This window comes from Schistosoma haematobium, chromosome 6 (genome assembly GCF_000699445.3).
Source record: "Schistosoma haematobium chromosome 6, whole genome shotgun sequence".
NCBI classification, from domain to species: domain Eukaryota; kingdom Metazoa; phylum Platyhelminthes; class Trematoda; order Strigeidida; family Schistosomatidae; genus Schistosoma; species Schistosoma haematobium.
This window is the reverse complement of record NC_067201.1, coordinates 5,806,789-5,822,158: the sequence shown is the minus strand read 5'-3', so window position 1 is coordinate 5,822,158 and position 15,370 is coordinate 5,806,789. Positions and strand designations below refer to the sequence as shown.

Sequence of the window (15,370 nt, the reverse complement as noted above, 5' to 3'; positions counted from 1 at the left end):
TTCTCATTATATAATGCCTGCGAACTGGTGTTCATTTTGTTATCGCTTCCAGAAGCAACGCATGGTGTGTATTAGACAGACACGCTGCTATTATTAGTAACATCATTACTATGAATGTTTAAGTAAACACTCAATGAAAGAACAGAGACAGGTTCAAATCACTAACTATTCGCCTTGAAAAGTCAAAATAAAAAAGATAAAAACTTTCCATGTAAAAAAGTAACCAAACATTAACACATTTTCCTGTTTTGAACAACAGGGAATGGTATACTCGCAAGGACACACGATCCCAGAAACTAATAAATACATACTAGCCTGTTGAATGAGCAGGAAAAAAGGAAAGAAGACAGTGAAAGAAGTATGCAGCAATGCTTTTCTTACGGGTTTTTTTCTCCATTTTTCTTTTTCGTCCTTAAAAGCAAACAAACTACAAAACTAGGATAAAAATATGTTGACTAAAAGTAGTAGTAGTAGTAGTAGTACAGATGATAGTCAGTCAGTAAGTAGTTAATTTATTGTTTAAAAGTACTGTTAACAGCGAAGTGTTTATTAATAAGAATAGTCAGTGTAAATAATACATATTAACAGATAGACAGAAAGAGAGAGAACAGAACAAGCAGGAAGAACCGTATTAAATTATACTGAATATATTCAAAAGAAATAATCAATAAAGAGAAAACTGTTAGCTTCATAAAAATGTTTGTTTCATTACTTGAAAATTCCCACTTACCTTTCTTCAAAAAAAAAGAAAACTGATGGTAAGGAAATGATTCAATGATCGAAACTATTGTATAAGTTAAACGTTGAATAGTTCCCAATACAGTGTGTAGTTGTTTTTACAATTAATTACCAAGGTTTTAGTGGAAAGTTGTATCCAGTGGAATTCGTTGAGATCAGGAATAGGACAGTCATTGATGATCGTGACGTTATGTTGGGAATATGAAATAATGGATTTTGATTTTATGTTCCCAATACGTTATGCTTGCCGAGAAACTTAAGACGTAATTATAGGTGAAATGTACATAATGATTAATTTTATGGACTTAAAATCTTTCAAATATCCTATCCTTGTTCATAATTTTGTCGGATTAAGCTGAGTCATTTGAATGATGCATTCTTACTCAATCAATTAGTCATACTCGGCTTTCAGTCACATTGTTTGTATAGCTGACCAAACAGAAGTAGTGTGGGTGAGATTTGAATGTGTGACTTACTTATTGGAAAGTCGAGTGCCTACCTTAACTACTAAGTTACCGCAATTTAAGAGCGTTTCAGTTTACAAGTTGACCATAATGACAATAAGAAATTACAGTAATGTATTCAGTTATATGATTAAACAAAAAAGCGAAGAGATTTCAACTTACCGTTTACTTAAATGTTTAGCAACATCTGTTATACGAAAACCATCTAAATGAAAAAGTCTTTTAGCCAGTCTAAAAGCTGCACTACGATCTGCAGCTTTTGGTGGTTGATGATATATTGATTCTGTAGTTGATTCACTGTCCTCTGATTCTGATGAGTCTGATGAAAAAGTTGGTAAAAGATCTTTTAAATTATTTTCTGTATTTTTAACACTACCATTAGTATCTTGTAATGTTTCATTAGGATGTGATTTAATTGGACAAGATGCAATATTTTCGCCTAAACTATTCATTAGATGTGTTGTTGTCGTTGTCGTCGTCGCCGTTGTTACTGGTGACAAAGGGATTGGTGGTGCTACTGTGGACATGGTATGATTAGTTGGCTTCGATGACATGGTTGTGCATTTATGAGAATCAACACGATTCGATGAAAGTGGTGGTAGTGGAGGATATGCATGTGTAGTCTTACATTTTGTTTTTATAGATACACTTTTGTTAATTGAATAGTCTGAATGATCTAAGCTATCATCATTATCGTTGTTATTATTATTAGTATCATCATCATCATTAATATGACCATTTTCAGATGATTTGATAGGTGATGGATTATACTGCTTTGAGAAGAAGGAAATAAAAATAAACAAAAAACTATGAATTGGAGTTAAGTTTAATTTATCGATATAATACATATTTCAGTTTACATCAAGATACTTGATTATAGCTACTACCTTGATGCGGTTGGTCATGCTTGGATATCGTGATAACCCAATTGAACTATATTGGGGCAGGAAAATTCCATTTTTAGGTACAGACATGCCAGGCAGGTTGATTAGAGTGAAAAACGTATGGTTTGAGGGTGAAGTTGTACTACTGATAGTGTATATATGGATGTGACGGCAGTAGTGCGCTGTCTTGAGACAACCGGCACCTCCAATATTCTAGCTTTCCACAAAGGGAGGGGTTAAGAAACAGTTGACTCTAAAAACAACACACCTCACCTAGCCTAATCGATTTCCTTTGCCATAAAAACGTGGAATTAACTCATCAAAAACTGTGATTAGCCTCAAGAAATCGTCTCCTGGACACTACAATCATGCGTCCAGGTCGTCAAGACCCCGTTTTCTTTTCAAGTATCTTAAGAAGTATCCTTTCGTGGCGTGGGCGACTGAGCATTGACAACTGCTCATATGTCCCTAACAGTACGTTAGATAACTGGCTGACATAAAAAGATCAATCAATCATCATCAATGTAAGACTTGATAGAAATATATATATTGCACGTAACAACACATATTACATAAGCACAGCAAGAAGAAATCACAATATAAAAAAGGAACAATTTAAACTGTAGTACAAATCTAACCACTAGGAAATACAGTTCAAAAGAGAAATTACATAGAAAAATGCAGTTATGAATGACAGTTATCTCAATATTTACAGGGATAGAGAGTTAGAAAATGAATGCAACTGATCCATTGTGACCTATTTTACTCTCTTAAAACTGATAATATACGTGAAAATCGACTCGGTAAACTATTATCGACTGATACCTGTTATTATTAATCAATACATGGAAATTGGTATGACAATAGGATACTGAGAGTTGAAAGTGAATCTGGATGCGGAACCTATCAGCTGATACGCTACATATCCTATCCACCTAGGTCGATGACGATTCACAACCTTATCAACCAATTTAGTATACTAACCTGTTACCCTATATCTAACCTCATCATTGCTTACTTGATGGTTCCAACATAAATGACCAATGCTTCAAAGGTATTATCACATACTAGTAACCTATGAATATTCTACAATTCTAAGGGCTACGTTTCATAGCTATGAGCTAAAATGGAGAGAACAACAGTGTATGCTATTTATCCTTCGGTTGCCAGACTGATACGTAACCTACAAATACAATGGGTTATGAGTTATAAAATAAACTTGATGCCTAAAACTGACTATCAACTTAAGTACAAAAATTAGTGAGGTTGATGAGCTTTAAAAGAGAGTAAACATGCCTTATCGATATTCGGAATTAAGATGTTAATTTACAGTTGTTACAAGTAATGTTCTACCATTTTTTGTAGTAACTTCCTAATCACTCAACCCCAAAAGGTATACCATGAATTGTAGAAACAACAGGAATAACCTTACGGTTAGTTGGATAAAAAAATTATACAAAAATATTCAACCAGCACTAACTCAGTAATGCGTTAAAAGAGATAACAGGATAAGACCGTTATCTAATTAGTAATATGGAGACTGGCATAAATATGCGCTTGCCTGACTTGTCATACCCATATCAGTAAAACAAAATAAGATTATATTAGCAGTGATGATGAGAAGAAATCAAACAATGAGAATATGATTGCATATGACAAGTTATTATCACTGACAAAACAAGACAAGGTAACACAACAACAAAATTCAGATTATCAACAAGAAACTAATTTAAGCATTACATACATTAATACTTTTACACTTAATTAAATAAACAGCAACAACAATCATCCTATATACATATGGAACAATGACTTCTTGGTGGTTAATGCGTTCAACTTTCAGATACTAAGTTCTTAGTTCGAACTCCGCTCTATCTTATTTTGGTTCAAGCAACCGAGTAGTATTATTTTATTAGCCTTCACATTTAGGATATAACTCATACCCAAGTATCTAGTGCATAATTTAATTAATTTGATTCATTAAAATTTGTTTTATACACACAGAGATAATCAATAGAGAAAGTACAAAATGTAATTATTCAATGCTGATTGTGTTGTTTAATGCAGACTCTTAGAAATTGCGATTTTATTTAACTACTAATATTTACACACCAACACACAAAAAAAACGCACACAAGTATAAATATATATCCAGTTAGTTGTTATTGATCGTCCAATAAATCGTTATTTGTCTGATAGTGTGGATTTTTTTTTCCATTTGTTTTACACAGTATGGTGAAAAATTTTGTTTGGTTGTAACTATGTTCAGTTTTCTATCTTTGCTTATATAGTAATAGAAAAAAATTGGACGGGATAAAATCAGTTTCATGAAAATAAATAGACATATGCATATACACAAAATATTATCGACAATTATGTGTAGAATTAATGATGAGATGTAAAGGTATAGGGAAGATATGAGAGAACAGTAAAACAACACAATTCTAGTATGGTTCCAATGAAAATTAATGGCAGTAGATGAATATAAGTAAGTCATAATACTTAAAAATACAATTAACATGACAAAAACAATTAAGTTGCAATTCCATATGAAATGGATTAATTTGATTGAAGTTGGTTTGGAGACAAAGTAAACTGTTCATTTTGAAATACTTCTTCCGGAATCTAACTAATATTGTGCAGATTCGCCTGTTTCACATGTAATTAATGTGTAGTAACATCAATATAACACCCAGGAATTAGGTTTCACACATCAAATCTTAGTTGATTGAAGAGTGATCTGTGAAGTGATTTCCTCCAAACGCCTGTAACTTAACCTTATATTATGTTTAATTTGTGTATAAGCATTCAGAAACTCAAGTCGATAATTCAAACTCATCGGTAAATGTCACTCGGGAAAGATAAAGATTGAATGCATTTAGGCCGTAGTGACCGATTCTAAGATATGTCAACCAGCATTTTCAACAATGGGCTACGGTATTCGAGTGGTTTACCAACTAGGTAGTCTGAACATACCAACATGTCTCATACCACAATCAAGAACTACATGAGGGTTGAAGTAGGACAATAATCCTGAAAATTTTGAGTATAATTGACTGTGAACGGTTAGTTCTCCATACATATTGGCTGAATATATGATTTAACACTTAATCTATATGACTAATAATAACCTTTCTCAGCCTAAAGTTGATAAATTACAAATGATGTTAGTGTGTTTATTGTTTATCGGGGTACATATGAAATTTTAGCAGTATGATAGTAATAAAACTACTCTGAAGCCACTATAGATACAGATAATATTGACTGGTTACTATAACTTCTGAAGGTTGTCATTTATTTAGTAGTTGAGTGTTTTGGTCAGTAAGTCAGTTTTATCAACATACATAAATGTCCTTATAATCTAAGAACTTAGATCGTTAAATATTTCCATGATTTACCAAATCAAACTCATGGTTTTTCATTTGAATACTATGGTGTTATAAAATATGCATTACATATGTACTGCAATGTAAATGCATTAGTGATAGTGGTAATCGTTTATATCTATAGAATATGCACTTGTATTTAAATCAACAAGATAAATGAACTATTTATTTCATGACAAATTGGAATGGTTGATATATATATATATATATATATATATATATATATATATATATATATATATATATATATATATATATATATATGCGAAATTCGTTTGCACTTAGTTTTATAGTTACTTTACGATCGATCACTACAGCTGATCGTTCACATGTACTTTAAGTAAAAAAATTCAGAATAAGAATGCCAATAAATAAAATAGCAGGGATTAATGTTATTATTAACATCGAGTATCGGTGATATATGGGGTAGTGATAAGAAAGAAAATTAAATCCCGTTAGTTAGTCATAAGGAATGCATCAGTTCAAGTTGCTATATCACATTAACACAATGAGGCAAAATTATCAAGACAAAACTCAGAAGTATGAGGAAATAGTAACAGTATCAATAGTAGTAAAAAAATGTTAGCTATTGAAAAAAAACGAAAAAAAAGGTATAAAAATATTTTGGAATTCAGGAACCACGAAAAGAGTGATGGTACTTGGGCCATTGTGCACGATTCTGAGTTAAGTCGCCCAAAGTCTCTAATCATTCGTTATAATAATTACTTAAACCCCAACTAGGTAGTCTATGTCTTCTTACATCATCAAGTTTAAAGATCAATAACTTTCTAGACTGGTGCCATCACTCAGTTTATCTATTCCCAGTTTTCCCGCAGCCTTCTCTAAACCAGACATCGTCCGTCGAAGTAAGTGGTGGTTGGACATGAGTTTTACATGTCCAAACCATCTCATCACCAATAGATTTGCCATTTTCAACTAGTCTACCGGTCAGTCCAATGAAATTTTATTTAGTATCTTATGGCTAACTTCAGAATTGCTGACCAAATGATCTCAATGTAACTGAGCAATGCATTGAAGGTATCTATGATCGAACTTTAGGAACCTACGAATATTTACTTTCTTGATAGTTATTTCACGCTAACAAAGTAGAAGTGAACTGTTGCATAGGAAACTTATCCCTTTGTTGCCAGAAGCACACCTTGCCTACACCACCAGTCAGAGAAGTTGCCAAAGACTAATATTTTTTGAAAACGTTGCAAGATTTCGTCAGACACCGACCAACTGAGACTGATGAGACTTTCCAGATAAGTGATGTGATCAAAGAGCTCAACATCAGTCAACAAAACGACCGTATGGTTATCTCCATAGCAAAAAAATGAATCATCGACTTTTTCATTTTCTTCCAAAACTTGATAGTGCAAATTCCGATCTCTAGAGAGGTTGTGGGTGTGCATTATTGAGTGAAACGGTGGTTCGATGGTTAAACAACTGTTTCAACTAATATATCAAATTCAGCTTTACTTATCTTGTACTGGGGAACAGGGTAGTATATGTAGTGTTAAGTAATATAATGTAGTTAGCTTCTGAGCATATATTTTTCACATGTTGCAAAGGACAGATTCCAATAATTTCACTTCTTAAGACATAAAACAAGAGAAAACAGACTTCTCGGGAGCTTTTGAATTCCATAAAGAATTAGTATTAGGATGTTGGGAATTTGTCTCCTGTTTTTGACCAATCACTTTTCTTAATACAACCAAACGACTCGAAGATAAACCTAGAGCCAAAGCGTATATAACCGTACACCACTGATATGTTTTTACATTTTTGAGGTAAGGTCGTTAGTACTTTCGTATTTGAAATGTAATTTAACTTTACCCGAGTAAACTGTTTGTGAATTTTATTAAATTTGTTTCAGTAATATTTGTAATCAGACTTCATTCTCATTATCGAACTTTTTTGAAATTTGCAATATCTAAAACTGTACAGAAACTTTTCAATCCTTTTGGTATTTTCTTTCCTTCAATGATGCCGTAGTGTAGTATACGTTACTCACAAGGACGTTTGTAAGTAACGTTGTGTCGAAGTCGCAATAATTGTCGGATAGAGTGGAGTTTTAGTGCATCGAAAGCACAGTGTTGGTAGAAACACTTGAAGGCCAGTAGAGAAGACAGTTCAGATTGCAGGACACACCGAAAGATACAAGTTGACGGTTGAAGGCTATGTATATGTTCAGCTTTGAGTTGCACTTCAAGTGGGGAGTAGTGGCACTACCCGTCTATTTAAAATGAAATAGTTGCGACGGAATTCAGATACAAAACATACTTGTTGCAGGTTCAGTGCCCTAACCACTGGGCCACTGCTTCAAATTATATGAAACGAATAGTATATGCAATAGATCTAGATCACCAAAGCTAAATAATTTGGAATTCCTTTGATTTTCACATTCACATCATCATGAAATTTCCTGATTTGTACCACGATAAAATATTATGTTAAACATTAGAAATATATTATAGGTCTTTTCTTAACAGTGAACAATTCAAATTAATCTTGCCATTAAAAGACACAGTGATAGGTTAGTCATAGTTTTAAATAACCAAATAAGCATGAAGGTGTTAGCGGGACATAGATTGGATTGTTTACTGGAGTTTAAAAAAACAGTGAAAGAGGTACATCTAAGCAGCTACAGTTATACATTAGACAGTACAAAACAATCAGGTTATATACATAAATATACTTACCCCATGTGCAGATCTTTTATTCAACAATAAATCGGATATCAGTGGACCATTTTTTGAAGCCTGATTAACCTGAGATCCTGTCAAATTTGGCTTCATTGTCAGACGATGACTACTCTCAAGATTATTATTGTTATATGAAACTGGTACTGGAATACGTGATTTAAGATTTGACAAATTCGATAAAGTCTTATTAACACTTAACATAACATCAGATGACGATGATGGTCCAGTCACTTTCAACTGTTCGCCACCACCGACAGGTTTATTTGATTTAGGAGGGATGAAAAATGAAGTGGTTTTGTTTAAAGACATACAAGAACGTGGTAATTGATGAGTATTTTGTAAGGATTCACCAGTAGGTAATCCATTATGTGAACAACCATTCCTATAATCATCAAGATCATGTATAACGGTAACAACAGTGGCAGGAGTATGTGATGAGGATGACGACAATGATAATGATTTATTAGAATTATTCGATGTTAATGTAATTACTGTTAAATCACTTGGTGATTCTGACGATAATATTCCACCACCGCTGACAGTACAAGCTAAACTATCCAAACCGCATATTGATGACGATGATGATGAAGTACTATCATCCATGAATTTTAAATCACTTGAACAATTATTCTGATTATTGAGTGGCGATAAAGTTTCATTAGTTATTACGAATTTAGAACATTCATGGCTAACAGTTGAAATTGCATTTGTTGTTATTGGTGTTGTTGGTAAATCATTTTTACCAGTTACTGGATGTGAATAGAAACACTTTAATGAATCCTTTTTAAATAATTGACGATGATGATTATCATAAGAACAATTGGATCCTGTTTCCATACTGGGAAAATAATAACAATAACCATATAAGTACCACTAAGAAATGAAAAAAAGAATATAATTATATGATAGTTAGTGAAGGAATTTTTGAAAAAAAAGACCTTAATGAATATTTTAAACATGGTATTGGTACTACTTGGTCTTTCTACACGGTTTGTACAAGTTATTTGCATACAGTTACGATGAAGGTGATTAGGATTGGTAAGATGAACTCTTTACCTGGTTCTTATATACATAAACGACTTGATATTTATATTTGAAACGAGAACAATATGTTTCGATAATGTAGTAAGAAAACGTCTTCTTATTACATTATTGAAAATTATCAAAGGGACTAATTGCTTTAAACAATATGTTTGACAAAAATCAATTTCGCTCAGAAAAGTTATGGTATTTTTTCTATTAATATAAATGATTGAGTCTCGTAATTTGTTTATACGGTTTAAATAAATGTACTCGGCTTTAAACAATATATTGTTGTTCCACATTTAGTAATGCTATTTGGCTCCCTAAACCAAAGTGAAACGAGATCCCATGATTGAAAGTGGTGTAATTTTACAAGTGCTAAGCCACCACTTTACAAATGATTCGTAATCTAGAACTGGGTCGTCTTGAAATCAGTGAAAGGGAAGTTACTTGTCTAGTGTAATCAGGTAGACAATAAACTCGGAGATAGGTTGAAAATATTCATTTTACCAAGTTATTCGACTGTTGTACAAATCTATCAAATGTGAAAAATCCCTTAATAGTTAACAACAGAAGCAGATTCCAAGGATGTTAAATTAGAAACCAGAACCAATGTACCACAGCTTAGCTGTGTTAAAAAATTTTTAATTGAGGGTATGTCAAGCACTTAATACTTCGCAGCAAAAATGTCAACTATTAAACTGTCTTCGCTTCTACCCAACATCTTAGTAAGTTCAATCGTAGAATAAAATTATGTTCACCAAAAGTTTCTCGAACTTTCGGTTCGGTGACAAACGATTATAAGGAGCAACAGAACTATAAAAGTAACACTCAATGGGCTTTAGTTGATAAAGAACTTACAGACTGGATAGAAAACTAACTCCATTGTAATTTATAAAAAAACGTTTACCGAAATACTTTTACATTACGTTGCCGTCAAATCTCTTGCAATGAGGGCATTAGTCAAACGTGGAAGAACTCTAAAACCAGGTTGTCCCCCCAATAAAAGATTATTCCCTTCTACGTGACCTAAAACAGAAGCTTTCCATCAATTTAACGATAATAACAGTAAGGCTGACTGGACGATAGTTATTTATCAAATAGACAGAACTAGTTATAGTATCCTTCCAATTTCTTGGAAGTTTCAATTGCTTCAGAGACATATCAAACACCATTGCCAGTGGGTTGGCAATAACATCCGTAAGTTACCGTGGTTTGAAAGCAACCTCGTCCGAAAAACTGGACTTGTCCGGCTTGAGATGTTAAATTAGTTGTAGGACAGCTCCATGATCAACAAACGGGACTCACCAATAATACGTGTATTTTTAAGGTTAACAGCTGATCTTTCATTGTCATCGATGGAAAGTACCTGAAGTGCTTTCGCGAAACTACAGGTCTGCCAAAACCTTCCTTTACTGTTACTAATAGATTTATTTGAAGCACAAATGATAACATTCCACCATTCTTCGCATGTTTCTAACCCTCAGTCAATTATAGTCAATCTAATGCCTGGCACAAACATGCATATTTTTAAATTTAAATCATGGAATAGCATCAACTGATTATTCTGTTGACATACAATACTCTTTGATGGTTAACTTGTTTGCTCACCAGACATTTGGACGAGGTTGAACCTAACCATAAAATACAACAAGCTATGAAACTGAATGACCTAACTGTAAGATCAATAATGGTAAGGAGTAGTAGAAAATAATAACTGGGTGGTAAGTCCAGTATGGAAGATCCTCGGTTTCAGTAAATGTTGTGCTAAAGCGTGTTCCATAAATCCCGACCATTGCTGACACTTTGACGTGGTGGTCGGGCTTGTCTATCGTGATGAACCAATCGAGCTATACTGGTGGGAACAATCGTCCCTCAAGGTTCTACTATACCAGACAGGTCGGTTGAAGAGCGGTAAGACTAAAAGCAACAAACCCAAGGTATGAGGGCGAAGTCGTACTGCTGACTGTACAGAAGTGTGACATCAGTAAGGTGTTTCCTTCAAACAACCAGCGTAACAGAGACGCTGCCTTCCCACAAGGAGGGGTGGGGTTAGAAAAGGTCGACCCTAAAAATGCACATCTCGCCTTATCCCACGGATACCCGTCTCCGGCAGAAGGTCTCAACAAGTACGGAGCTAACACGAAAAGGTCACCAAAACGGAGCCGACGAGATACAACCTCCGTGTATCTGGCGACCCAATGTCTAGTTCTCGTGGACTGGCGGGTGTAGGTATAGCACTAAGTACGAGGACAGGACATGCAGTGTTAGAGTGGATTTCTGTGCTAGTCGGCCAAACGGCTCCGTAAGAACTCGGAAGGATAGGGACACATGTCGTTGCCTTTCAGTCGTTTCTGCCTACGCTCCCACTGATTGCAGCCTGGATGAAGTGAAAGGTGACTATTACAGAAACCAACGATGGATTCAAATAGACCATATTGCCATCAATCATCGTTGGAGAGGCTCGATAGAAGACTGCCGATCGTCCTGGAGTACGTGATTAGACACTGATCATGCTCTAATACGAGCACGCATATGCTTGCGCTTCACTGGACGCGTAAAAATCACATTAAGAAGACCCATTAAATTCGAACTCAGTGACTATAAAGCCAAAAGTAGACTCCAGGAACAACTGAGGTCACACTTAGGTAGTTCTGAAAACGGATCTGACCCAGCTGCTGCTTGGAAAGGAACGACTGTGAGAAGTGTGGGCAACGAAAGCAAAAGAGATGGAAAAGGCAGCGGCTTTAGGTAACACCAGACAGCTTTACAAACTAATAAAAGAAACTGGAATTAAGGAGTCAAGTGTGAGACGATCTTGGAAAAAAATACTTATCTGCTCTCAGTCCAGATGTTTAGAACGATGGGCGGAATACTTTAGGGAGCAGTTCAGTTTGCCTTCAGTCACTCTTCAACTACCCAATATTCCCAAACAACTTGAATGGAACTTTGAAGTAGGCCCTTTGTCTCTAATTGTACTACAAAAAGCTGTAGCTAATCTGAAACGAGGAGGGGCAGGTGGTTCAGATAGATTGGCTCAAGAGGTATTTAAGGACGGTGGTCCAGTTTTGGTGATTAGGTTGACTAATATTTTAGCTAAAGTCTGGGAACTGAATGTAATCACATCTAACTAGTCACAATCACTGATCGTCCCAATATATAAGAAGGGTTCAAAATCAACCTGTGATAACCATAGAGGGATTAGTTTGACTAACATAGCATCTAAAGTACTAGCCTCAATAATTATCAGACGCCTAACTAAGACACGTGGACTGCAAATACGAGAAAATCAGGTTGGCTTCAGACATGGTCGTGGTTGCATCGACCACATATTCACCATTCGTCAGGTTCCAGAACACAGGCATGCTTATTGGAGTCCGACAATGGTGGTCTTTCTTGACTTAAAAACCAGCATCTGATTCGGTAGACCGACAGGTTCTGTGGTGGTGTCTGTCATTGGAAGGTGTACCTCAGAAATGCATAAACCTTATCAAGGCTCTTTACTCCAACACTACCAGTGGAGTCAGAGCTTATGGCGAACTATCAACTGATTTCGCAACCTCAAGTGGTGTCCGTCAAGGCTGTCCACTTTCTCTATTTTTGTTTAACTTCATCATAGACCTACTAATGGAAATAACGCTCTCATCGATCGAATTCTCGGGCATTGATCTCCTTCCAGGAGGTCAACTTATCAACTTGGAATACGCAGATGACATAGTCCTGTTTGGTGAAGACGCTGATAAAACGCAGTCTTTTGGTAGCACTGAACAACAATTTCAGGATGTTTTGGATGCGTTTCCCTCCTCTAAATGCGAATTGTTGCTTCGGGAGTGACTTGCGTCAATACCTGAACTAAGAATAGAGAGTGAGGTAATCGAATGCGTCGACAACTTCACTTATCTTGGAAGTCTGATCAACCATAATGGGTTGGTGTCTGACGAAATCTCTGTGAATTCAGAAAGCTGGTTTGGCTTTTGTCGACTTACGTCGTCTATGGCGAAGGCGAGATTTCCGTCTATCAATTAAGGGACAAGCATACTGTGCAGCAGTTCGTTCCGTCCTACTTTACGGCTGCAAAACATGGTCATTAAGAGTAGAAGATACTCGTAAGTTACTAATATTCAACCACAGATGTCTTAGAAATATTGTTTGCATCTGCTGGGATCACCGGGTAAGTAATAGTGAGGTTAGACGCAGGGTATTAGGGAATGATACTAAATCAGTTGGTGAGCTTGTGAATCTTCGTCGACTGAGATGGCTGGGCCACGTGTTACGTATGCCTAAACACCGAATGCCACGAAGCACAATGCTGACTAGTGTTGGGGATGGTTGGAAGAACGTTAGGGGGGCCAAAACAAAACGTGGCATCAGTCCACAAAGTCACTAACTTCTAGTCTGAGCAATGTTGGTAGATGCAGACTGCTTGGTTGGAGTCCGCTTGACTATCGCAACCAATGGTTGGAGACTCTGGGTGATATGGTTCAGAACCAATCACAATGGCGTCGGTGTATACACTTCCTGTCTTCCCTCGAACTAAGAGTTTAAAATCGCTTCATATCTTTCTTTCTAAGAACTAATTATTTCTTCCTGTACTATGTACTGATATGTAATCTTTCTTTTATATACTACCACTGAATTAACTAATCCTATGAATCCGGTGTTCATCTTGTTGTGTTAATGAGGTATGGCAACTTGAACCAATGCACATATGTGCGTGGTCCTACGTTGTAACTGACTGAGACTGAGTATTGACGTACGAAATTCCTAAAGCGAAGAATATCCGGAAACCCTGAATTTCCACGGTCTTCCGAGTCAGTAATATCAAGACATAGCCACAGACTTACTCTAACAGTGAGATAGTATGAGATTTGTGCGTGCTTTGTGGTACCAACAGTTGGACCAATCATGATGGATGCCACCCTTTACTGGTTAACAGAAGCCTAGCATTTAGAAGCCATTTTCAAGCATAAAGGATCTTCAAAAGTGACTATTCACGGAAGTAATAAAAGAAAATCTACCACGGCCTGCTTTGGTACTTGATAGTCTCCAGAAAAAGTTCAAATAAAGCAAAACACAGTAGGGTTTGATTTTTTAAAATGATCAAAATCAACAAGTTTACTCTAAGATTTAACAACATCGCCTTATTTAAGCAGCACAAAGGAGCTTGCTACTCCAGCAGCTAACATAATGAAAAACAGAAAAGTGCAGATAATTTCCATCAGAACCAATCAAGTTATTGAATACTGCTCAGTAAATGTGACTAGTTGAAGATCGACAAGATATTATGTTAGCACAACCACAAATCATGTACAACAGTAACGTAAAAAACGAAAAAGTATATGACTTACCTTATTATCGAACTACGCTTTTATGACTGAATGTAGCGAAGGTACACTTAATACATCCTGAGATTATGTTCCCTACGAGAAACATTATCCTAGTTATACAACTCCCCTTTGAAAGGCGGCTACTTTCAATGGTCAATAACAACTAAAATATGGAAAACAACTTCTACTCATGAAAAATTCCTGTAACATATTTTTGCATCTGTTTTCTGTCCAATTTATCTAAATAATTTGCTCTGAATTTCTGAGCATTGTCTTGAAGGATTCAAACGATTGGTTTACTTTAGGGGATTTCGAATGTTTTATGTCTTAACTATATAGTTTAAAGTGAATCAGAAGAGGCAAGCCACTTGATGTATATTCATTGAGAACTCAAGGCGATACTGTTTTAAAACAATTTCCTTTCGAACAAGGGAGAGGTTTTTTCTATAATTGTGTTGTGGTTTATCTTACATTTGTAAAGTAATTAAGTATATTGGTGCACATCAGCAAATTTCCATCCAGACTTTACTGTCTAGGTTCTTTTTAGTCGTTCAACCTTTTAATTTTTTGAAACTAAAAGTCTTTGTTTATCATTTGTTTTAGTGACTTAAATGTGAGTTGACTGTTCATATTTTTTAGCATGTAGTAATGCGAAAAGAAATTTCTATGGGGACACGACACTTGAAATCGAACCCGCTGGTTTTATTAATTTTGAAATATTCTTGACACGGTAGAGTTAAACGATGCTTATGTCAAGCTTGGGGCAGTAAATAAATCCCGAATATGAATAATTTTGCAGGTCTCCAACATTGGCGTTGACCTCACGGTTTTTGTTGGATA

General features: G+C 35.4%; 1 protein-coding gene across 1 annotated transcript in view; it reads right to left on the bottom strand.

Annotated features, from left to right (window-relative positions):
* Positions 1-14,681, bottom strand: part of EFA-6 (pleckstrin and Sec7 domain containing) — a 58,938-nt gene extending 44,257 nt beyond the window's left edge. The window contains exons 1-3 of the mRNA XM_012938522.3: positions 14,552-14,681; positions 8,178-9,053; positions 1,365-1,972 (exon numbers count right to left, since the gene is read on the bottom strand). Of these exons, the coding sequence (XP_012793976.2) occupies positions 1,365-1,972; positions 8,178-9,017 (1,448 nt within the window). The 5' untranslated portion in view covers positions 9,018-9,053; positions 14,552-14,681. The remainder of the gene's footprint in view (positions 1-1,364; positions 1,973-8,177; positions 9,054-14,551) is intronic.
* Between the last annotated feature and the right edge of the window lie 689 nt (positions 14,682-15,370).